The 23,626-nt window shown below is 44.0% G+C and overlaps 1 protein-coding gene across 2 annotated transcripts in view; it reads right to left on the reverse strand.

Moving 5' to 3' along the window:
- PDZK1 (PDZ domain containing 1) overlaps positions 1-23,626 on the reverse strand; it is a 63,546-nt gene that overhangs the window by 17,883 nt on the left and 22,037 nt on the right. For both annotated transcript variants that reach the window (XM_010833250.1, XM_010833249.1), the window contains exons 2-4: positions 5,827-6,038; positions 4,823-5,069; positions 2,731-2,867 (exon numbers count right to left, since the gene is read on the reverse strand). In XM_010833250.1, coding sequence (XP_010831552.1) covers positions 2,731-2,867; positions 4,823-5,069; positions 5,827-6,036 — 594 coding nt within the window. In that variant the 5' untranslated portion in view covers positions 6,037-6,038. The remainder of the gene's footprint in view (positions 1-2,730; positions 2,868-4,822; positions 5,070-5,826; positions 6,039-23,626) is intronic.

Genomic DNA, 23,626 nt, shown 5'->3' on the forward strand with positions numbered 1-23,626 from the left:
CATTCAGCAGCACAGCAATTTTGGAACTTTGATGCACAAACAATAAGACCTAAAGTCTTTTGGAAAGACCCACTTGTGGGAAAATGGTATGGACCAGATCCTGTACTAATTTGGGGACGAGGGCATGTTTGTGTTTTCCCACAGGATGCCAAAGCGCCGCGCTGGCTGCCGGAAAGGTTGGTACGCACGCCGGAGACGATCTCTAGCAAACCAGATGAGGAGATTGACGATTCAAGAGCATGATGAATTACCATCTCGGCAACAACTTCAGACATTGATGCGAGAGGCACAGAATAGTGTTGCTGTGCAGGGCGATCCGATATCGCCTTTAAGCTTCCTGATAACCTTATTATTTATCTTAAATCAGATTAATACTGCACATTCTGAAGAATATTCAAGTGCTTACTGGGCTTATTTTCCCAACCCTCCCCTTCTCCAACTGGTGGGCTGGGAGGGTCAGTGTATTCCCATATACACTAATGATACTGTGGCTTTGGGTGGTTTTTCAGATAAACATATTATTCCTAATCAAGTTAATTTCTCTTATCATGGAGTGTTTGAACGCTTACCTATTTGTCTGTCTAGATATTTTAATTCAACAGGATGTCTTTTTGTTGGGGAGTCAGGATATGCTGATTATGACAATGGTTGTAGCCTGTATATTCCTGGAGTAATGAAAGAGTCTGAAATTCCTCAACGTCGTAATGGAACTGGTCCTTTAGATATCCCTTTCTGCGACTTTGGAACAAGGGGAAGAGTCACTGCTGCACCATGGAAACTGTGTCGAGATGGAACTGCTACGGTTTATAACATATTTGGGACAAATGAGTCATTGTGGGACTGGTCTCCAGACTCTGCCCGAAACCCTGGAGCTCAGGATAATAGGAACTTTGCATCCCGTATTTGGAACTTGGGCGGCTCTAAAGTGTTCCAAACAGAAATCTGGAAACTAGCTGCCGCCCTTGGATGTGAGGGTTCCTACCTTCAGGTGGGATCGAAAGTGAGACACGGTTATTTGTGGAATCTCACCATGAGATACCCTCGTGCATGTGTGCCTCACCCTTATGCTTTACTAGTAGGATCTGTAAGTATACAACCTGGGTTACGAAATTATAATGTAACTTGTAACAATTGTACTTTGACTAACTGTGTTAGGAGAATTACTAATCAAACTAGGGTTCTAGTCTTAAGACAGCCTGCTTTTGTTATGGTTCCTGTAAAGATTAATGGGTCTTGGTACGATGAAAGGGGACTTGAACTTTGGACGAGAAGTAGAGGGTGCTTTAATGCGTTATCGCAGGGGAATAGGGTTAGTAATTCTGGGATTTGTAGCTTTGGTAACTCTTATTGCTTCCTCGATTACTGCAGCCCTGTCCTTGGCACAATCAGTGCAAACTGCAAATTTTGTTAATAATCTGGCACAAAATGCATCTGTTGCCCTGGGGACTCAAGAAGATATTGACAAAAAGCTAGAAGATCGATTGAATGCCCTTTATGATGTTGTAAAATTTTTAGGTGAAGAGGTTCAAAGTATAAAGTTGAGATTACGGGTACACTGTCATGCTGATTTTCGATGGATCTGTGTTACTCCCCAAAAATATAATGGTAGTATAACTGCTTGGGATAAGGTGAAAGCTCATTTAGAAGGTATTTGGCATAATGAAAATATTTCCTTAGATTTGCTGCATCTACATCAGGAAATAATGAACATTGAAAATGCACCCAGACCTGATTTGGATGTTGCAAAAAGAGCTGAGTCTTTTGTTAAAGAACTTTTTCAACATGTACCTACTGTCAATAGTATTTGGTACTTGGGAGCAGCCATAAGAGGACTATTCTTAATAATTTTAACTGTTTTACTTCTTGCACCTTGTATAATTAAAAAACTGATTGATGATCTATGGATGATAAAGGCTTCCATCTATGGAAATGGTCTGCGGTTAAAGGAACATAAGCGTACGCCTATATAAAAAGAAAGGGGGAGATGCGGGGAGCTGCCCGTGAGAACAGGGTCCTTTGTCCGAAGGACACAGCTCTGGGAGCTGCCTCAGTCCTTGAGGGTTTGCTTGCAAACATAGCTCTCTGTCCCGCCACCCCAGAGATTAGGCACTTATTTACTGCAGGCACCTGGAGTTCTGTGCAAACTTCTCACGCACAGGGAAATGTTATCTGGTGTAAGAAATAATAACAGGGTGCCATTCCCATGCTCTCAAGATTTCTTGTGACTTTTTGTAAGATGTATAGGTCAACCAAGAAAAAATGTCAACTGGCTTTTCTGTATAAATATAAGATGCTGAATAAAGTTGGTGTCAGACTGCATCCCTTCGTGGAGACGTGTCTGAACCTCTCGACCCCATCTTTGTTGTAGTCTCTTGCTTTAGTTTCTTTCTTAGCCCCGCCGTGCACGTTCTCGGGACCTGATTGACTTTGCTGGCTGGCACCGGCAGCAAGCTTAGAGAGTGATTCCAGTAAATTATACATAAGATCCAGAAGATAATGGTTCTTTAGAACACTTTTCTTCAAGACAACATGAAACTAGCAAAGGCCTCATTCCAAAACCCTATGTTAACACTGCTTACACCACTAATGAGTCTGTTTGCTCTTAATACAAAGGTTTAGCTTCCCATGATCATAGTCTTCCCATCATAAACTACCATTCCTGTCTTCCTGTCACTTCCAGTGAGAGCAGAGTGAAAGTTAAAGGCGAGAAAGTGCTCCTTTGGGATATACCTTTTCAACCACCTCCTCGTGGCTGGCATCCTCTACATTCTCTCCATTCACTTCAATCAAGTGGTCATCAGCCAGCACTCCAGCTTTCATAGCCACACCTTGAGGTTTTATATCTGTCATGTACACTCCATTTTTACCTGAAAGAGAGTAGGGGGTAGACAAGTGTCACAGCTCCATTACACTGAAAGTCTAACAGCAAAGGGTTTTCTCCCAATAATATAAAACTAGAACTTCGCCTTTTAGGGCTAACTCAAATAGACTTTGATACAGAATGACAATTAGAGCTCATAGCACAAACTTGACACAGCCATTACTCAGTTGGTTTTTATTGATTTGAATAGGATTTCTGAGCCCAAATAAGTACAAAGAAGGAATCTCAAGTGGCACTGGCCTCTTGAACCAGAAAGTAGCGAATTGTGTCCACTCTGCATTGCTGTGTCCTACTCCCTTTCCTTTGTATTTGTGGAATTAGACGGCATCTGCTCTGTTCTGTCCTCTTTAAAACTATCACCAACTACCACATCCCAGTGGACTGAATAAATCTCACTGATGCAGGCTAAAGAAAACAGGCACAGGAAGAGAGGAAAGCACGCACGCATACGGTCAGTCTGGATTAGCAGGTGGGATGATTTAGGTGCTTCTTAAAGAAATGCTGTCGGTTCTTTCAAGATACTAATATTTCAGCCTAGGCAAAGAGTACCTTCATTATGACTATATAAACCATTTGTAAAGAATAATAATAATTTAAACTCTGCTTTCTTAAATACTTGGCACTTCTCCTGTTACCTTTTTATATGTTTGTCATGAAGAAAACATTTTCTTCATAAAGCTAATTTAAAACTTTCACTACAGACATTACACAAAGGCCAAACGAATTGAGTCTGAACTGCAATTTCTTTTTTCTTTCTTTTTTTCTTTTTTTTTACCATATTACTGATAATAAACCTCTGAGGAATGCCAAGCTTCCTTTGACCACCTATATCACTGTGTTTTAACAGCTGACAAACTCAAGAGATATCTCTTATAGCTATTTTATTTCTCTTGCTAACAGGTTAAATAAGCCTTAGAAGCCATGTTTAGTATTGGGCTGCTCTTTCCAAGCCAAGCCTTAGTTGCTCAGTCGTGTCCGACTCTGCAACCCCATGGACTATATATAGCCCACCAGGCCCTCTGTCCATGGAATTCTCTAGGCAAGAATACCAGAGTGGGTTCCCATTTCCTTCTCCAGGGGATCTTCCCAACCCAGGGATCGAACATGCATCTCTTACATCTCCTGCACTGGCAGGGAGGTTCTTTACCAATAGAGCCACCTAGGAAGCTCTTTATCAGTTAAGCAAATTATAACCCACCACCAGTGCCTCTCTAGTACAGAAAGAACAGGGAAGGAGCAACATTAGAGGTGGAACCAAAACCCTAACTCAGCTACGGTTCCAACCTGAATCCCAGTGAAACCAAGAAAACCACAGGCAACTGTTCATGAGTCAGCCAGCAACTCTGAAATTCTAGGAACAGAACTTCTAGTACTTTCTGATGGTTGGGGTTTCTCAAATCACTGTACCTCTCAGCTAGAGGTCAGGGAGACATCTCAGAACATAGCCACAGCTGAGGGTACTATCTTGATGCCACAGGAGGGTGGGGATCTTGGCCGTGCCTGCGGCAACTCTAACAGCAGCTGATACATAAATAGGTGCTCAAGGACTTTTTGAATAAGTGACCACCTGGACACTCAGAGATGAAACGAGATATCATTCTAATTCAAAAGTAGCTCATGGAGAACCTCCTTTTTCTTGCCTCTTATTCTCCATTCTCTCCTCCATCTTTACCCCCAAAGAAGCGTCAACCCTCTAACCCTCTGGCCTTGAGGACTCAGCTTAACAAACACAGAGAGACAGGAGCCCCCAGTGTCCCTCCACAGTGCTGTTGTCCAACATCCTGATCCCTCTTTGCACAGCTGTACAAAGGAAGGACCAAGGGGAGAGAGGCTGCTGTTGAATCTCCATAGCAATTGACAAGTTAGTCAGCGAAGTCATTAACAGATACCAATCTCTCTCTTCCAGAAGGCTGCTTGTCCCCACCCCACCTTCAAGCTCACCTTGGACAGTTTTCAGAGAGAAGCCATAGCTACCCCCCTCCTTCACTAGGTAGCAGAGCCGTGGCTGCATCCACATCTGTGCTCCTCCGTTCATCACAGAGGGCGCCTTCTTATCATTCAAACTCGGCTCCTGACTTTGACCCAACGCTTTCAAGTCTACTTGCTTTTTCATGGCTTTCTCGTAGGAATCCCCATCCAGAACTAGTAAAGTCACTGAATTCCCACTCTTTCTGACCAGATCCACAACCTAAGAGGAAGAAAGAAAAAGATTAACTTTCACTAATTACCCTCTATCAACCACTGGGGTTGCGGGTGAGAGAGCAGTGCTCACCATCTGACTCTGGAGATTCTATCGTCTGACCCCTGACATCCGAGTAGTCAGCAGATCATCCCCCAGCCATCTCCACATGGGCTCCACCAAGATCCAGGGACAAATTGGGCTGGGCCTTTAGCACCACTAGACTCTAGAGTGCAGCCCAAGCCCATCCCAGGGAACTTTTACTAGGACCGGTCTTCCCCGGGATGAATACTGCCCCGAAGCACAGCAGGTCCTCCTGAGTCTATGGAGACAGCATAGTACAGTGAAAGGAGCACCCACTTAGAGGCAGATAGAATCGGGGTGAGGTCAGACACTCCCATATGTTCACTGTGTGAACACATTAGCAAGCTAAGGTGTCTGAGCTTCCACTTCCTCAACTGTGAAATGGTACCTCATGGGTTGTGCCAATGATTTAACAAAATAATGAATATGAAATTGCCTAGTATAGTCCCCTTCACATAGCAAATATGCAATGCACATTAGACCTGACACTATTCAAACCTAGGAATAACTTTTACAGTTCTTGGTTAATCATAGGAGAGTTGATTAGCTGGCAGAGTATAGGTGTAAAGGTGTCCTGCCCTACCAGTGGCATCCAGGAAAGCTCCACTAACACCCAGAACTAAAATCATCAGAGATATAGGGGCTAAAGAGATCCTCGAAGAACTCCAAATGTCCCACTTACCTGCATATGCTCTTCCTTGTCCACGAAGACACCATTGATCCTAAGAACTCTGTCTCCATCCTGGAGACCCGCCTTCTCTGCTGGGCTACCCTTCTCAATCACCCGGACCAGGTGGCCGTCAGTGTCCTTCTCAATTCGCAGGAAGAAGCCATAGCTATTCCCTTCCTGTTTGGTTAGCTTACATTCTCGGGGGTTGAAGGTGGAGGCCATTTCTGTGATGAAAACCGAATAGGTAAATCCTTGAGAAAGAGTCTAACTGGGGTGAGAAATCTGTACTCCATCTCCTATACATCTTTTCTTCTAATCACACCACTCCCAGCTGTTCAGGAAGCAACATTTGGGGTATGGGAGGTCACCTTCCAGGACTTGCTAGTGATTTCCAAATCTATTCCTCCCCAAAGATGACCTTTCACTTGAGTTTCAGACCCATGTATTCAGCTAGGTACTGGACACAGATGCTTCAATTTCAGTAGTTCCAAAACCAAATTCCCTTTTGTCCTGTGACCAAAAGAAATTAGTTCCAAATATATTACCTAAAATTTTTAAGAAAATCCAAGTCCACCTTCATTTAAATATCCAAAGAGCTTGCCAAGTTCAAGGCACTGGAGATAAATCTGTGGACAAGACAGATCTATACTTCTCCTCTTGTGTCAGGGAGAACATGTTTTTACAGAAACATGTGGTGAATGATCTACTAGGGGAGAACAGAGTGATAAGGGAGAATATAACAGAGTCTTGGGAGCAAGGAATGGGGTGGGAAGAATAAAGTACTGCTTCCTAGAGAAATGACTTTTCCAAGACCTGAAGAATTAGTCAGAGTGATGAGATGGGACAAGATAAGGAAGACCTCAAGCAATTAAAAATCAGAGAAGCCAGACCTTAGAGCTGACACATTGGAAACAGAAAAGTTGGTTTCCAGGACCGTGAGGTTCTAGTCAGAGAGGAATAGGGATTCCCCCCCAGAGAGAGGGCTCCCGCTGCCAGGTCAGGTTTATCCCTCCTGAAGCCCCTTACTTTTCCACCCATCCTGCTACTTCTTTCACCCGTGTAGGATCGAGGTCCTGGGCCACAGGATGAGGAAAGGAAAAGTGTAAAAGCTTGGAGCCCCGTCACCCAGTCATTAAGTGTAAGATTCCTGCCAGGCGCAGGAAGCTATATTCACTATCCTGTGATAAACCATAAAGGAAAAGAATATGAAAAATATGTATATGTGAATCACTTTGCTGTCAGCAGAAATGAACACAACATTGTATATCAACTATACATCAATAAAATTTAAAAACAAAATTTCCTTCCAGGGTTTCCCAACCCCTCCTGGTGGAAGCAATTTTTTTCCCATAGGAGATTGAGAACAGAGGCCAGAACTGCTGGTGTGTGTAAAACAGAGGCTAGACTCTGCTGGGTCAACTGCCTGCTGGGCAAACCCTGATGTTCCCCTCGTCACAGCTCCTCACCAGTAACTCAGAATAAACCATCCGTCTCTCCTGAAGGACAGGAGCAGAAGACTGCACAGGGCATGGGATGGGGGAGGTGGGGGGTGAAGGAGAGACAACAAAGTGCTCCAGGCTCCTAGAAGCCACGCATGGCATTTCCAGATGGCCATCTCTGACCTCCGAGCCCGCAGAGACACACAGTACACGCGCAGCAGAAAGCCTCCCATGGCCTGACCCCTTGGCTACCTCACTTGGTCTCTGCAGAGTCTGGCAGACAAGCCACCAGGGGCGTGGATGACTAAGCAGCCAAGGAAACAAGAAACAGTGTTTCAAGTAATGTTTTACAAGGGCCCAACAAGAATGTAAGGCTGAGCTCACCCCACTGAGGACCAAAGGCAGAAAAAGTGAAGACACAATCACCAAGGTTGCCACCCACACTTGGGAGAGTGTTGGCTGCTCTACTGTATCAGGACCAGCCACCAGGAAGATGCTGCTTTGGGAGGAAACGGGGGAAGTAGGGAGTTAGGGGAGAAGAGGACAGCACCAGAGTGGGGCTTCTCACACACAGGCATCTGTGTGTGGTCCCTCTGACTCTGACCTTTGGCTTCTCTTTCTGCTGATCATCTATCCCACAAGCATCGATTCCATTTTCCAACTTGAATCCACATCTATGTCCAAACTTACTCCTAGATTCCTATCAGCTCTCAATTTCATAGGCCTGCAAACTCTTGAAGGAAAAGAAAGAAAATCCTCTGAAATTTGGAGGTAATTATAGAGAATCTTCATCCAAATCTTAGAAAATTCTAAATATGTCCTTATAATTATTCAAAATAAAGACTATTAGATGAGATGTTTCATCAAGAGATGAGGCTGTTTGTGATAAACATATGAATGTTCATTTCTAAAGTTGATTGTTTAAACAATAAATGCTGGAGAGGGTGCAGAGAAAAGGGAACCCTCTTACACTGTTAGTGGGAATGCAAACTAGTACAGCCACTATGGAGAACAGTGTGGAGATTCCTTTAAAAACTGGAAATAGACACCATACGACCCAGCAATCCCACTGCTGGGTGTACACACTGAGGAAACCAGAATTGAAAGAGACACGTGTACCCCCAACGTTCATCACAGCACTGTTTACAATAGCCAGGACATGGAAGCAACCTAGATGTCCATCGGCAGACAAATGTATAAGAATGCTGTGGTACATATACACAATGGAATATTACTCAGCTATTAAAAAGAATGCATTTGATTCCATTCTAATGAGGTGGATGAAACTGGAGCCTATTATACAGAGTGAAGTCAAAAAGAAAAACACCAATACAGTATATTAACACATATATAAGGAATTTAGAAAGATGGTAACGATGACCCTATATGAGAGACAGCAAAAGAGACACAGATGTAAAGAACAGACTTCTGGACTCTGTGGGAGAAGGTGAGGGTGGGATGATTTGAGAGAATGGCATTGAAACATGTATATTATCATATGTGAAACAGATCGCCAGTCCAGGTTTGATGCATGAGACAGGGTGCTCAGGGCTGGTGCACTGGGATGACCCTGAGGGATGGGATGGGGAGGGAGGTGAGGCAGGGGTTCAGGATGGGGAACACATGTACACCCATGGCTGATTCATGTCAATGTATGGCAAAACCCACTACAATATTGTAAAGTAATTAGCCTCCAATTAAATTAATTTTTAAAAAGTAATTAAGTTGTTGTTTAGTCATTAAGTCATGTCCAACTCTTTGCAACCCCCTGGACTGTAGCCCACCAGGCTCCCCTGTCCATGGGATTTCCCAAGCAAGAATACTGGAGTGGGTTGCCTTTTCCTTCTCCAGGGGATCTTCCCAACCCAGGGATTGAACCAGAGTCTCCTGCATCACAGGCAGATTCTTTACCAGTAAGCCACCAGGGAAGCCACACATTTCTAAGGTACCCACCCCTAAAATTCAACCATCTCACATTCTGCAGTGGCAACCACAGGATCCTACTCTCTCAAGGATGGAAAGTGAAACCTCCTGGATAGCAGGACAGTCTAGTGTTTGGGGAGAGGAGAAAAGCAAAGCTTTCCTGTATCACAATAGAGACCTGAAAGTTTGAAATAAAAGGAGACACAAATGCGTTTCTGGGCAAAATCTCAAGTTGTTTTGTTTGTTTGTTTCAAGTTTCAAACAGTCAGAGAGTAATTACTCTGATCTGCACTTATGTCTTTGAAGGGTCAGGTGTTCAAGATCAGAGTTTCTTTTCAACATCTATGGTTGAAGCCCAGAGAATTGGAGCCAGTTCACAATGATAAAAATGCTGATAGAAACGCTACCACATTGATGGGGAAACAGCCACTGCTCCAAGCCCTGGTTACATCCTTCCACCCTGTTTGCCCTTCCACAATTCAACCACTAAAGGATTAATGCTGGTGCCCACCTCAAACTGATGAAATATTTAACACTTTCAACTATATCAATGCAGAAAGCCAATCAAAACCTCCAAAGCCTGGACTAACATAGAGCCCTGAAACTATTTGTCTCCTTTGCCATCTTGTGGAGATGGTTCAGCAGGAGTCAAGAGGACTGGGCTCTGGTACAGATCCAGTCCTGGTGGGTCCGGTCCACACCCTGGTGTTACACTGGCCCCTAAGGCAGGGCCGGGATCTGTCACTTTAGCAAAACTGTCACTGCTCCATGATGAGGCTGCCTGGGACTCTGGAACCTGGGACTGAGATAGGAAGGACCTTTGTAGTCAAGCATGCTGTTTCCTCAAATATCATATATTAATGCATATATATGGAATCTAGAAAAATGGTACTAATGAACCTACGTGTAGGGCAGCAGTGGAGACACAGACAGAGAACAGACTTGCGGCCACAGCTGGGGAGGGAGAGGGTGGGGTGAATTGAGACAGTAGCATTGAAACAGATACATTACCATACGTAAAGTAGATAGCCAGTGGGAATTCGCTGTTTGATTCAGGGAGCTCAACCTGGTGCTCTGTGACAACTGAGAACAGTGGGATGGGGTCGGGGGTGAGAGGGAGACTCAAGAGGGAAGGGATATATGTATGCTGCTGCTGCTGCTGCTAAGTCGCTTCAGTCGTGTCTGACTCTGTGCGACCCCATAGACGGCAGCCCACCAGGCTCCCCCGTCCCTGGGATCCTCCAGGCAAGAACATTGGAGTGGGTTGCCATTTCCTTCTCCAATGCATGAAAGTGAAAAGTGAAAGTGAAGTCACTCAGTCATGTCCGACCCTTAGTGACCCCAAGGACTGCAGCCCAGCAGGCTCCTCTGTCCATGGGATTTTCCAGGCAAGAGTACTGGAGTGGGGTGCCATTGCCTTCTCCAGGATATATGTATACCTATGGTTGATTCACATTGATGTATGGCAGAAACCAACACAACAGTATAAAGCAATTATCCCCTAATTAAGAAATAAATTTTTTTAAGTACTGTTTCCTGTTTCTTCCTCCTTTTCTTGCAAATCAAAACCACAGTGAGATATCCCCTCACATTCATCAGAATGGCTGTCATCAAAAAGACCACAACTAACAAGTGTTGATGAGTATGTGGAGAAAAGGAAACCCTCATATGTTTGTTGGTGGGAATGTAAATGGGTGCGTGGAAGACAGTACAAAGAGTCCTCAAAAAATTAAAAATAGAATTATCATATGACCCAGCAACTCCACTCCTGGGTATATATCCAAAGAAAATGAACACTAATTTGAAAAGATACACACCCCAATGTTCATAGCACTATTATTTACAATAGCCAAGATACAGAAGCAACCCAAGTGTCCACGGACAGATGAACAGATAAAGAAGATGTGGTACATATATACAATGAAAAACTACTTAGCCACAAGAAAGAATGAAATTTTGCAACAACATGGCTGGACCTGGAGTGTTCTATGCTTAGTGGAATAAGTCAGACAAGAAAGACAAATACTATACATTATCACTTATATGTGGAATCTAAAAAATAAAATGAATATAACAAAACAAAAATAGACTCACAGATATAAAAAACTAGTAGTTACCAGTGGTGGGGGGGGAAGGGGAGAGGGGCAAGACAGGGGTCAGGGATTCAGAGATACAAACTACTGTGTATAAAATAAATTAGCTGCAAGGATATATTGTGCAGCACATGGAATATAGCCAATATTTTATAATAACTTTAAATGGAGTATGTACGTGCTCAGTTGCTCAGTCATGTCTGACTCTTCGAGACCCCATGGACTGTAGCCCGCCAGGCTCCTCCATCCGTGGAATTCCCCATGCAAGAAATACTAGAGTGGATTACCATTTCCTACTCCATTAAGTGGAGTATAGTCTATAAAAATTTTGAATCAGGATGCTGTACACCTGAAACAGAATAGTGTAAATCACTATACTTCAATTTTTAAAAATTAAAAACAAGTAAAGGTAATGATTTTTAAAAAACAACAAAAAAAAGATCCTGTTTCTTTAGTCCCCCACCCCCATCTTCCACTTCCTGAGAATACAGGAATCAGAGCCCTATGGTAGATAGATATGTAATTAGTGAAGGCCCATGGATTTCTACAACATCATATGAGCAATCGTCTGAAACCAGAGTCCATCAAACCCTCAGTCGGCTTTATTCCCCAGTTTAAATAGCCAAAATAAAGCACTGGAAATGAAAGAAAGCTCTAACCATTTCTGAGCTCTGAGAAAAGTTAATTCTTGGCAACAAAGTTGCTTGTCTGTGGGAAGAACAAAGTGCCAGCTGGTAGGTAGGAAAGACTCCAGGTAAGAGCCAAAGACATTTTTTTTAATCAAACTTAATTATTAATTGTACCTTTAGACCCCACCTTCTAAAAGGATTAGATCATTGCTACCAGGAAAGGGAATAATATGTCCATGGTCAAGGAGAAAATGCAGGTACATCTTAGAAGTTAGGAAGGCTAGGTGATGACAGCAGAGGAGGGCAGGTAGGACCTAGGAAGGTGGCCAGAGAAAGAACTGAAGCCATCCAGTGATTTTCCACAGGAGAGAAATATCTGGTAGGACCCAGGGGACTCTTCCAAGGCCAAGGCAGGCAAAGGTCTCCCAGGTCCAGGCAGCCATCAACATGGGCCCATTCCCGGTCCCAGGGGAACACCCACCCTCCCGGAAGGGCCGGGTGGAGCCACAAGTCTGAGCAGGAGCTGCTCCTGAGAGGATCATGACCACAAAAGTGAGACTCAAACCACCAGAAGGGTTCAGCTTAGCTGGCCAAGGCTAGCAGGAAGCCTCATTTTCCCCTCAGTTTGTGTGTTTGCGTCTGGAACCTGCAAGACTTCCCCCGACAAGGCTAGTTTGTGAAAAGAGTGAGATTCCATTTCAACTGATCCCCAGGTCAGTGGGATCCCCAGCAATGAAGAGCCGCTGCCTTGTCACTGGCACCTCAGAAAGCCTTCCATTCCGTGATAGTTGCTGTAAGTGGAAAGGTCCAGTTAAAAAAATACCATGGGTGTAAATGCTCCTAAGCCCCCACTTCCATTCAGTGCAGGGGAGGACTAGAAGTGAGGGGATTTTAAAGGTACTTAGTTTATCAAAATCCCTTGTCTCCTGAGAAATATTTGAGCATCTCCAGATCAGTGGGAACCTGACAAGAACACAAAGCATCTCCCAAAACAAAAGGAAACACAGGGTTTTCCGAATTACTTCCTGCTCTAAAGCAGTTATCGAACTCCTGTTAGTTTCCAGGTATTATTTTATGAAAGAATCCTGAAAACAGAAACAGACCCACAGATCTTGAAGTCAAACTTTTGGTTACCAAAGGAGGAAAGTGAGGGAAAGTGATGAATAAGGAGATTGGGACTGACATATACACACTGCTATATATAAATATATATATATATACATTTATATAAAATAGATAACTAATAAGGACCTACTGTATAGCACAAAGAACTCCACTCAATATTTTGTAATAACCTATATGGGAAAAGAATGGATATTATATATATATATATAAAATAATGGATATTTTATATATAAGAACAGATATGTATATTATATATACATGTATATAAGATTCACTTTGCTATACACCTGAAACAAACAAGACATTATAAATCAACCATACTCCAATAAAAGTTTAAAAAAACAGAATCCCCAAACTGCTGTAGATCAGATCAAACACAAGTCAGGGAAGAGCAAATTTTTCTGAGGGAGGAAAGGAAGGAAAAGATAACTCCTGGAAAAGTGAAGTCAGCAAGAATTAGAGGATCTTCATTCATCTCCTCAGTCCTGGGAGTTGTCTGCCCAAAGGCAGCAGCTGGTTTCCTCTGACAGAACAGATTTACTTAGTGGTTAGCACAAATCTATAGACCATCAGGTGATGCCAGTAATAGTAAATCATGTTACCCTTTAAAACTCACCATGCTATATTCAGGCATGCTACATGATCTCATTTAATCCTCACAATCACCTTAACATGTTTAATCTCAATCCTAGCTGGCCCTCAGAATCACTAACAGAGACTTATAAAAACAGATGCTTAGTTAGGCGCCACCTCAGATCTACTGGCTCAGTCCAGGCCTGAAACCGGAACATGGGCATGTTTAGAATCCCCGCGAGTTTAACAAGCTCATGCTCCAAACAACTCTTTCTGCTCCCAGCTCCCCTTCTCTCCCCCTCAGCCTTGGGATAACACCCTCACGGGTCAGAGAAGAATGTCAAGGCTGGGTGAACTATTAACAGCTACCTTGAGCTCACCTTTACTCAACTTGAGAAACCAAGGTAGCAGCCTGGTTAGGAGAGGTTCTCAGGATCGCGCTTTGCCCATGGTTCCGCCTGACCTGCAGCACAGGAGTGTGTGGCAACCTAAAGCCTTTGCCTCTGCTTCCCACCACATTCTAGTTCTGACACAGGCAAACAGAATCCAGCAGATGAAAACAAACTTTAATAGCTCCCACAGGCTCTTTGTTCTGTGAATTAAGTCTGAGGGGACCCTTTCCAGCCCCTCTAAACCTAACCACCTTAAGAGTTGAGGTTGGGACTTCCCTGATGGTTCAGTGGTTAAGAATCTGCCTGCCAATGCAGGGGACAGGGGTTCAACCCCTGGTCCAGGAAGATTCCACATGCTGTGATGCCTCTACTGCAGAAGCCTGCCTGCCTTGGAGCCTGTGCGCTGTGACAAGAGAAGATAGCACCATGAGAAACCCAAGCACCACAATGAAGAGTAGCTCCCACTCACCTCAACTAGAGAAAGCCGCATGCAGCAACAAAGACCCAGTACAGACAAATAATTTTTTTAAAAAAAGAGTTGAGGCCATTTCTCTTCCTCCATCATCCGATGGGTGGAAACCTGAGTTCCATTCCTGTCTGAGGCCAAACAACTAGATTCTCCAATGAGCATCCTGGAGTACATGCAACTTCTTTGGGATCATGAACAAAGATCCCTCAAAATTCTACTGAACATCAAGAAGACATATTGCCCCAAATCTGATTTCATTTGTCCATGCCACAAATAGTTGCCTCATACTGCGGATGGTGATTGCATGCATGAAATTAAAAGATGCTTGCTCCTTGGAAGAAAAGCTATGACCAACCTAGACAGCATATTAAAAAGCAGAGACATTACTTTACCAGCAAAGGTCCATCTAGTCAAGGCTATGGTTTTTCCAGTGGTCATGTATGGATGTGAGAGTTGGACTATAAAGAAAGCTGAGCGCCGAAGAATTGATGCTTTTAAACTGTGGTGTTGGAGAAGACTCTTGAGAGTCCCTTGGACTGCAAGGAGATCCAACCAGTCCATCCTAAAGGAGATCAGTCCTGGGTGTTCATTAGAGGGACTGATGTTGAAGCTGAAACTCCAATATTTTGGCTAACTGATGTGGAGAGCTGACTCATTGGAAAAGACCCTGATGCTGGGAAAGATGGAGGGCAGGAGGAGAAGGGGACGACAGAGGATGAGATGGTTGGATGGCATCACCGACACAATGGACATGGGTTTGGGTGGGGTTTGGGTGGACTCCGGGAGTTGGTGATGGACAAGGAGGCCTGGTGTGCTGCAGTTCATGGGGTCGCAGAGTTGGACACGACTGAGTGACTGAACTGAAGTGAACTGAACTGATATGCAAAACACTGTTAAGTAGGTTAAAGGAATAAAGTAAAACACTACCTCTATCCTCATGGACTTTATAGTTAAATAGGGGTGAAGAAAAGTTTTAGTACAGAATGAGCAACCACTATGAGCAGAGTATAAATGCTATGAGACCTACAACATGACACAAATTAAGGAAAGCTTCGCAACTTACATAGGATTTGATTTAGATATTGACAACAGATGGGTAGGACTTCAATAGGACAGAAGTAGGAAAACAATATTCTAGCCACAAAGAATAGTATGAACCTCAGGCATGGAAGTGGCAAAGTTCTTGGGGATGGTCAAAGAAGAGCTAAAACCCAAAGCGACTGAAGAACAGCCAACAGGAGAACAGCCAACACATCCTTTAGTCATGGGTGACAAGTTAGGCTGTAAAGGCCTCTAATAACAGTCCAAGGGATCTGGCCTTAGTTTGGTGGTCAGCAGGGACCAAGCAGGGGCTTCCATGGTGGCTAAGGAATCCACCTGCCAATGCAGGAGTCGTAAGAGATGCCTGGTTCAATCCCTGGGTCAGAAAGATTCCCTGGAGGAGGGCATGGCAACCCACTCTGGTATTCTTGCCTGGAGAATCCCATGGACAGAGGAGCCTGGCGGGCTACAGTCCATAGAGTCGCAAAGAGTCGGACACAACTGAAGCGACTTAGCACGCACTCAGGCATGGACCAAGCAAGGCTTATAAGCAGAGGAAGGACAGGACCAGAGTTGGGCTCCATGGGTGGTAGGAGGGATGGCTGTTGTACTAATCCTCCTCACGTGCAACCTGACCTCGCACCTCTACATGAGAGTAGAGGTGAAAGAGCTGGAGGAACTAGGGAGGACTAAGCCACACATGGTACTAAGTCTTCAATCCTGTCCTCTCAGATTTCTCCATACATAGATGGCCTCGGACAGGACAGGTACAAGAACACGGGTGTACAAAACACTTACTTACACTGACCATGAGATACACCAGGTCCCTGTGACTCTCCCTAATTACTGCCTGCCTCACTCACACAATCTTGTTGTGGATTTGAGAGGGTAACAGGTAGGAAGGCCAGAGGTCTCCAAGCGGCAGGAGGAGATAAACTACAAGTGGCAGTTTTTTTCCTTCTCTACACAAAATTAAAAGAGGCGCGTTTTAATTCTGTGTTGACTACACCTGATTCTGCCTTGAGCTAACTAATGCATTTTTCTTATGGAAATGTTTTTCTTAAGCTACGTTAATGAAACTATGTATTTGCTTTGGAATCTGCCTTTCTTCAAAATGCTTCTGCCTAAGACTAACTTTTTTCTTCTTTTCTCAAACCTTGAGCTGATAATGGCTTAACAAGCCAGTATTCATATCAATTGTTTTATGACCGGGAGATAAAACTCATATTGTGGGAGAGGGGCCTGATGAAACTCCCTCAGCCTTGAGGTGTCTCTCTTATCTGATTAACAGCTTTCTAACAGACATAAACACCTTGCTAAAAACTAGCAAGGGGGCATTCTTTCTGCTCCCTTCTGATGTCTACGTCAGAAGCTTTCTCTCTCTCTCTCTCTCTCTCTCATACTTTAATAAAATTCTATGACACAAAAAGCTCCAGTGGTCAAGCCTGGTTTCTGGCCCCGGATCGAGGTGTACAGAGTGGTCCATGCGCAGCTCTGTCTTCTGAGGTCACTGCCCCATATGAACACAGCTGTGCTTCTGACTCCTCTCAGCTCTGAGTTGCCAGAACACCCTAATTCTGTGGTCCTTTCCTCATTCTGTCTGCTTTCCCACAAGCAGTAGACTTTCCCTGGACTTATCACCCTCGCCCAATTTTCTCCTGGGCTTCCCTCATGGCTCAGACAGTAAAGCATCTGCCTGCAGTGCAAGAGACCTGGCTTCGATCTCTGGGTCGGGAAGATCCCCTGCAGAAGGAAATGGCAACTCACTCCAGTATCCTTGCCTGGAAAATCCCATGGACAGAGGAGCCTGGTGAGCTGAAGTCCATGGGGTCCCAGAGTTGGGCACAACTGAGCAACTAACACTTCACCCTTGATACTTTTTCTACTTCAAGCTTTAGACTCCCCGTCTGTTATGGACTCAATTGTTTCACTCCCAAAATTCATATGTTGAAGCCTTATGACTATTTGGAGATAGAACCTTGTAAAGAGATAATTAAGGTTAAAAGAGGTCCAAAAATGTGGGTCTGGCATCTTTATAAGTAGACACAGAAAAGTACGTATGCAGAGAAAGGGCCACGTGAAGAAACAGCAAGAAGGCTGCTATCTGCAAACCAACAGAGGCCTCAGGACAAACCAGCCCTGCTGGCACCTTGACTTTGGACATCTAGCCTCCAGAACTGTGAAGAAAGAAATTTTTGTTTAAGCAACAAGGGATTCTGTCATGTGGTATTCTGTTATGACAGCTAGGAGACTAATGCACCTTCCAAGTAATACTGCCTACTTGGACTGAGTGTTAGAAAGGAAGAAGTCAAAAAAAGAAAAAGACCCACAAGTTCATGCCTTGGTGACTGACAGACAAGTTGTACCATTAAAAGATGGTATAGTCATGAAGAATGATATGGCAAAGTCAGTTTGAGATAGTTTTAAATCAGAGGACTGAAAAAAAAGGGGGGGAATTGAATATCTACTTCACTTTACACACAAAAATTAATTCAAAATCAAAGAAAAAATTAAGAGCTAGAACCGTTTCTTCTAAACTCTTAGAAGAAAATATGGGGATAAATCTTCAAAAGGTAAAAATTTTTAAAAATTAGAGGACTTGGCAGAACATCCTGCAGGTACACAGAAGTATGGACCTGGAGCTCGGGCAACAGTGGCCTAGAAGCCTCAAAGCAATGCTTATGTGATGCCCAGGGGTATCAACACAAAAGGAGGGGAGCCAAGGATAAAGCCTTGGGTAATACTGATATCTAGGTGACAAGAAGGAAGCTGAGAAGGAATAATCAGATGGCCAAGATTTTACAGTCCAATCTAAAAGAGGAATTTCAAGACAACATAGTTAACAATGCAAAACCCTGCTAGGAGGTAAAGAGAATAAAAACAGAAAATGCCACTAAGTTTAGAAAATGGAAGTTCAGGACAGATAAGGGACTAAGAAGCAAGTGAACCCTAGTAAATAACAGAGGCAAGGAATACAGATACATCCTGAAACAGATACATGAGAGGATTGGGATAGCAGTTTGAGAGGGAAGTAGGGTTAGTGGATGGGTTTATTTTTAATGTTTGTGTATCAAGGGATGATACAGACAGCATAGAAAATGGGTTTGGCCTTGATGAGATAGAATACTTCTACTGAGGCAGGAGAAGAGTGGGGAAAATGAGACAAAGAGGAAGATAAGGTCAACTTAATGAGACAAATGAGGAACTTTGAGAATGTGGACCATTCCACATTCCCCACATTCTCCACTGGGCCCCAGACTGATAAATTGGTGAAGGTGGCTAGGAGAGGAGTGTGGATTAGCAGTATTTACCTCCAAAGGCCACTGCACCAGTCTATCCTAAAGGAGACCAGTCCTGGGTGTTCCTTGGAAGGAATGATGCTAAAGCTGAAACTCCAGTACTTTGGCCACCTCATGCGAAGAGTTGACTCATTGAAAAAGACCCTGATGCTGGGAGGGATTGGGGGCAGGAGGAGAAGGGGATGACAGAGGATGAGATGGCTGGATGGCATCACCGACTCGATGGACGTGAGTTTAGGTAAACTCCGGGAGTTGGTGATAGACAAGGAGGCCTGGCATGCTGCAATTCATGGGGTCGCAAAGAGTCGGACACGACTGAGCAACTGAAATGAGCTGAGCTGATGAGGAAATAAGAGCCCAGCGTGCTGGATCTTCCAATCTCTCAAGAGAACTTAAAAGTCCAGATTTATGTGAAATGTCCCCATATTTAAAAACAGGCAGCTATTTCAAAGTTTTTAGAAAGGCTTCATGTAAAGTAAACAGAATTGGACCCCTGGGCTGGCAGTTTATAATCTTGGCAAAAAGGCTATCCAAAGCCTCAGCATTGTTTCACTGTAAACAGGCAACACGTTGAATAAAAATTTCTAAGTAACAACTTAGGCCAAAATATATTTTTTTCATTAGACAGATAAATATAGATCTCATGAATTTATACAAGACCAATCAGCATGATTTCTCATGGCTTTTTCTCACTATGTATTGGGTTTATCAAAAAGTTCGTTCAGGATTTTCCATAAGAGCCTGTGGGAAAACTCAAACAAACTTTTTGGCCTACCCAAGACATCAAGAATAAAAGAAGAAAGTGGTCACTTTTACCCCAGGTTGGAGCATGACATGTTTTAAAACAGATGGCTAGGAGGTGAGGGTTTCTATGTGTACAATGAGCCCTGCTGCTGCTGCTGCTGTCTCTTCAGTCGTGTCCAACTCTGTGCGACCCCATAGACGGCAGCCCATCAGGCTCCCCCATCCCTGGGATTCTCCAGGCAAGAACACTGGAGTGGGTTGCCATTTCCTGCTCCAATACATGAAAGTGAAAAATGAAAGGGAAGTCGCTCAGTCGTGTCCGACTCTTAGCGACCCCATGGACTGCAGCCCACCAGGCTCCTCCGCCCATGGGACTTTCCAGGCAAGAGTACTGGAGTGGGGTGCCATTGCCTTCTCCGTAAAATGAGCCCAGCGTTTGTTAAAACGTGAGACTGTGAGGCTGGTGTGAATTGTGAGGAAGAGAAACTGCATGAGGGCTTCCCAGGTGGCGCTAGTGGTCAAGAATCCACCCGCCAATACAGGAGACACAAGAGACTCAGGTTTGATCCCTGGGTCAGAAAGATCTGATGGAGTAGGAAATGGCGACCCACTCCAGTTTTCTTACCTGGAAAATTCCGTGGACAGAGGAGCCTGTTGGGCTGCAGTCCATGGAGCCACAGTCGGACACAACTGAGCATGCATGCAGCACTGAGCTACCAAGATGGAGTGATGGAAAAGATGAAGTGTTCTAGCTTCTGTTCTAGTTCTAGCTTCTATTCTAGTGTTCTGGCTGGGCAGGATGAATGGGGAGAGGAAGGAAGAGGGGACTGAGGAACAGTTTTGAAAATTAAGTGGCTGACATAGGAAAAGTCATCTTAAACAATGTTTAGGACAGAGTAGTTTCCAGTAACAAAAAGTCTAAACACAGGTATGTGGCTGACGTGAAGGGAGTTTGTTTTTATTTGTATCTTCCCTGAGCATTCTAGTCTGGATAAAGTACATTAGAAAGAACCAGAGTTTTAAAGCCAAACCCACTTTTTAATTTCATTGTCACCACTTGCTAGCTATGAGAACATGTGTGGCTTCCTTAATTTTGACCTGGAGATAGAAATACACCAGAAATAGGAAATGCACATGGATCAGTGCACCGGGCCAAGATCACTGAAGACAGATGGTCTAGAGCAATCTAAGCTCAGTGTCTGGAGCAGAGAAGCCCACTCCAGGTGAACCATATTCCCTGCTCTCTGGTGGAAGTCCTGAGTCCATGGGAATTCCGTTCCCTGTGATGACATTTGAGCAGTGTTTCTGATTTTCCTTGTGAAGCAGACAAGAGATTGAGTGATAGGGATGAGCAGGCCTCCTGATTGTCAGGTCAGAGATTCTGTCTCCTCACTCTGGACCATCTCTGCAAAGTTAGTTTTAGCTGCTGAAAAGTCGGCTGAAGATTTTGTTCCCCCATGAAATCAAGCTCAGATAATGAACTCAGATTTCCCTAAGAACTGTCATATAAGACTGAAAGCTAGAGAATTACCAAAATGGAACCAAATGTCATGTGTTAAGGAGGTAAAAGATTCTGGGGAGCTTTTACAGAACTAAGCTGGCCAGAGAATCCAAACATCTGGAGAAAATGAGTTCTAACAGAAGTGAGTACAAGATAGAGCAGCCAAGGGACCCACATACAAGGGTGGAGAAGATGGAGTGAGGGAGTATCACCTGACATACCGAGGTGCAGGTGATCGTGGTCACCAGGGAGTGACTAGGGAACAGGTTCACTCACCGGACCAACATCACTGGATTTCCAAAAGATTAGAGAACGGATGTGGGATGAACAGCATTCTGCTTGGAGGGGGAAATCAGAAAGGGGCTGTGGGCAGTGACAGCCAGGTGCAATGACTACTGTCAGGAAAGAAAATACCCAGTGCTGTCTTCTTTGTCTTTCTCCTCAAATCTAGGATGCAGTGGATCATTCTATCAATACAGTAATCTACTGCCATCAGTCATGAGTGCTTTGGACCAACCATCTTATCTAGATAAGATGGAATAAAACAGGTACTCCATCTATTTTAGATAAGAGGAAAATAGGAATCAACGGTGCAGACAGTGTCAGACTGCAAAGAAAACACAACCTCTCCATACAAGGCGCTTAGGTAACCAACACCCAAGGCGTGAAAAACTCAAAGAACAAAAACTGAGCAAGATAGTGGTGAATAATGTTTATTACTCCTGCAACTGTAGGAGGATGTTTGTATAACCTAGGATGTAACCAGAGAGTAAATGATTTCCGTTTCATTGAGGCATGAGGGGAAGAGAGGGCAGGAACTCTCGGCTAACATTCAAACTGAATGTTACTCACTTTACCCTAAAACTCCATGCTTGGTCTGCAAAACACTTTGAACTTCAGCAAGGAGAAAGCAACCTTCCCAGGAAGCTCAACCAGGCGTATCCACACATGATGCCCTTGTGAGAAATGCTGCCTCTTCAGCATTTCTGTGTAATGAGTTAGACAAAGAAATCACTAGACTCTTTTTGGGCTTCCCTGGTGGTTTGGTTGGTGAAGAATCTGTCTGCAATGCTAGGAGACCTGGGTTCAATCCCTGGGTTGGGAAGATGCCTTGGAGAAGAAAATGGCAACTCATTCCAGATTTCTTGCCTGGAGACTTCCATGCTCAGAGGAGCCTGACAGGCAAGTCCACGGGGTCACAGAGTCAGACACAACTAAGTGACTAACACAGACTTTTGTTGGAAAACTACGACTGGTAGAGACTGATGATGTTATGTCAGCACCTACAGACCATCAGAGAATCCTCTATAGCTGACAGCCCTGATCATGGGCTTCTGTGCTGGGCCAGGTGTGTCTTCTTTCACAGCCTGCCTAAGAGCCTTGGGAGACACTGTTTCTTCCAACAACATAGAAGAAATCCTATTGTATCTCAGTTGGTTTTGACAGATGTCTCAAGCAAGGAGGAGATAAATGAAATTCAATTTCATCCTTCTTCAAAAATATTTTACCTAGAGCAGATTCAATATCTTTGCTGCAGATTAAGCCAGCTGGATTCCTCCTTTAAAAAGCAAGAGCTGTGGAAATTCAAAACACTCCAGTGTATTAGTTTTAAATTAGTATCAAAAATAGGAAAATAAGTAGGGCTCCAAGATATGTTTTTGCTAACTGTACCTTCCCACTGTAAAGATTACTGTTTGGTCTTCAGTTCAGTTCAGTCGCTCAGTCGTGTCCCAACTCTTTGCAACCCCATGAATAGCAGCATGCCAGGCCTCCCTGTCCATCACCAACTCCTAGAGTTCACCCAAACTCACGTGCATCGAGTCGGTGATGCCATCCAGCCACCTAATCCTCTGTCATCATCCCCTTCTCCTCCTGCCCCCAATCCCTCCCAGCATCAGGGTCTTTTTCAATGAGTCAACTCTTCGCATGAGGTGGCCAAAGTATTGGAGTTTCAGCCTCAGCATCAGTCCTTCCAATGAACACCCACGACTGGTCTCCTTTAGGATGGACTGGTTGGATCTCCTTGCAGTCCAAGGGACTCTCAAGAATCTTCACCACAACCACAGTTCAAAAGCATCAATTCTTTGGCACTCAGCTTTCTTCACAGTCCAACTCTCACATCCATACATGACCACTGGAAAAACCATAGCCTTGACTAGATGGACCTTTGTTGGCAAAGTAATATCTCTGCTTTTTAATATGCTATCTAGGTTGGTCATAACTTTCTTTCCAAGGAGTAAGCATCTTTTAATTTCATGGCTGCAATCACCATCTACAGTGATTTTGGACTTAGGCAGCCATAAATTTCAAGTATGGGAAATTAATGAAATGTGTTCCAGTAGAGAAGAGTGCTCAGAGGCTGTGGATGATTCTTGTTTCTCTCTTATGATAAGGAATGGAATCTGCTTATCTTGAAATTCATTTGGCCTGCTGGCACTGAATGCCCCTCCCCCAACCCACCCATCATGAAGGATACTTTGTCCTAGAAGACAGGACTCCTTGTTGGAGTTCAAGGCCTTCCTCACTCTACTTGCTGATCTAAGAGTTCTGCAAGTTGGGAGAGAGACGAAGTCAATATCATGTG

Source organism: Bison bison, unplaced genomic scaffold (genome assembly GCF_000754665.1).
Source record: "Bison bison bison isolate TAMUID 2011002044 unplaced genomic scaffold, Bison_UMD1.0 scf7180017863325, whole genome shotgun sequence".
In the NCBI taxonomy this organism is placed as follows: Eukaryota; Metazoa; Chordata; class Mammalia; order Artiodactyla; family Bovidae; genus Bison; species Bison bison.